A 2,293-nucleotide genomic window follows, 5' to 3' on the forward strand; every position below is an offset into this window, starting at 1 on the left:
CACTGTATAGACCTACTGTCTTTTCGGCAAAGCTAAAAATCTGGTTGAAAAAAATACTCGTGTTTTAGGACGATGGTAAACAAATCATCTACCATATACGTGGTTTCAATCCAGCCCACTCTTGGTCATATTCTTTCAATGCTAAATTTACTATAGATAAATTAAATTGCAAAAGTTAGGTGGATCTGTACTTTGGCTTATTTAGTTAACTTATAAATTGCATGATAATACATATAAATTAGCGTATACCCAGCTAATAGATGACTAATTGTTCACCTAACCAGAAGGCTACAAGGCATCTTTATATACGACGGCTTACATCGCCACAAGACATCACAATCAAGCAGCAGCACCAAAGCCACCAACCATGGCCGGCACTCATCAGCTTCTCCGCCTCCTCGTGACACTTCTTCTCATCGCCACTCTCATCGGGGCCTCCGTCGCCGACGACTCGCCGCCGGCTCCCACGCCGCAGCCGCAGCCGACGGCGTACCAGATGCTGGAGCGGTACAACTTCACGCAGGGCATCCTGCCGCAGGGCGTGACGGGGTATGTCCTCAACGCCGACGGCTCCTTCGAGGTGTACCTCCCGGCGGACTGCGGCTTCCGCGCTGGCAGCATGCAGGTCCAGTACAGCAGCCGCATCGCCGGCCACATCCAGCCGCTGTCCATCACCGGCCTGGAGGGAGTGAAGGTGAAGGTGCTGTTCTCGTGGATCGGCGTCGACCAGGTCGACCGCGACGGCGACCAGCTCCGCTTCTCCGCCGGCCCCATGTCCAAGTCCTTCTCCATCGACACATTTGCCAACAGCCCGCAATGCAGCTGAGCTGAGGCTTTAGTCGATTGCAGAAGAAAAACCTGTTGTGTTTGATATTCTTGTGTGCCTTTGTTATGTGATTTTGCTAGGATGGATTGGTTACAGAGAGCGTTTAGGAATCCCTAGCTAAGGCGTGGTTAGAAACCATTCTTATTTGTAACCAGTTTGATTGTTTCTATTATTAATTCCCATTCCCCAGTTCGTTATTTATCGGCACATTTCGAGGTGAAAGAACTCAATACATGGAAAAGAGCACAATACTCTGTATTGATAAGCTCAATCTTATTTTTGGGCCTTGTTGTCATTTTAACGGCCCATGTTTCCTTGTTTTTAAAGAACAGCACAAGTGTAATATTTGATATTTATTATCAAGAAAATAGTAGCTAATACTCCTCCCATTCTAAACTATAAAACCATTTTGACTTTTCTACTTATATAGATTTTGATAAGTACTTAGATAAACATTATGTCTAGATACATAGTAAAACCTACGCACCTAGAAAAACCAACATCTTATAATTTAGAATAGATGGAGTACAACACAATACTAGGTACAAGACGACATCTAAAGAAAAAAGTACACTAAAGGCCTTTCAAACCATTGTTTGTGCCACCTGTGGGAGTTTGAAGATTGCATTGAAAAGGCATGAAAACTAAGGAAGGATCGTAATCTAAAAAAAAATGAAAACAAAGGAAGTCTGCAAACGTCCCCGCCACATGAGGCTTTAAATTTCGTATTAACCACTCGTTGTTAGTAATGAGCTAACATCAGCTAGAGGATCACCGTAAGCAGGCTTGCAAATCTTCACAGCCAAAATAATGGTTAGAGAAACTATACACCTTGCTGTACAACCAATAAAAAACGGCCTGTTCGTTTCGTCGTAAACGATCGTGAATTATTTACTGCTGGCTGGTTTGGTATGAGAAAAAAAATACTATTTCAGTTTATAATTCACGATCGTATACGACAAACGAACAGGCTGAAAGTCAGTCACCCCGTCAAAAACCGGCCAGCTACTTCCTCTATTTAATGCACTAACTCCAGGATCGAGTGAACCAACCGATTTCACAGCACCAACAAAAAAAAAAGGTCAAAGTCACTGCATCAAAAGCTAGCCAACTTTCACGAATTAAGGCACCAACTCCATGATCCAGAGTGAACCAACAGATCTCACAACACCAACAAAAAAAAAAGGTCAAAGTCGCCACATCAAAAGCCAACCAACTACTTTCCCTAATTAATGCACCAACTCCAGGATCTAGAGCGAACCAATAGGGCCTTGTTCACTTTGCAAATTTTTTGAACCCGATGAATAGTATTACTTTCGTCTTATTTGGTAAATATTGTCCAATTATGGACCAACTAGGCTCAAAAGATTCATCTCGTGATTTCCAACTAAACTGTGTAATTAGTTATTTTTTTTACCTACATTTAATACTCCATGCAAGCGGCTAAAAATTGATGTGATGAAGAGA

General features: G+C 42.6%; 1 protein-coding gene across 1 annotated transcript; it reads left to right on the forward strand.

The window, feature by feature from the left end:
- The first annotated feature begins 357 nt into the window (after positions 1–357).
- On the forward strand, positions 358–1,059 carry LOC136481788 (uncharacterized). Its single transcript, XM_066479080.1, has one exon. It carries the CDS (start codon positions 368–370, stop codon positions 824–826), a length of 459 nt encoding a protein of 152 aa, XP_066335177.1. The 5' UTR covers positions 358–367; the 3' UTR covers positions 827–1,059.
- The last annotated feature ends 1,234 nt before the right edge of the window (positions 1,060–2,293 follow it).

Source organism: Miscanthus floridulus, chromosome 9 (genome assembly GCF_019320115.1).
Source record: "Miscanthus floridulus cultivar M001 chromosome 9, ASM1932011v1, whole genome shotgun sequence".
NCBI classification, from domain to species: Eukaryota; Viridiplantae; Streptophyta; class Magnoliopsida; order Poales; family Poaceae; genus Miscanthus; species Miscanthus floridulus.

Coding starts and splice junctions, on each gene's coding strand:
- LOC136481788 (XM_066479080.1), top strand. CDS start 368: ATGGCCGGCACTCATCAGCTTCTCCGCCTCCTCGTGACACTTCTTCTC.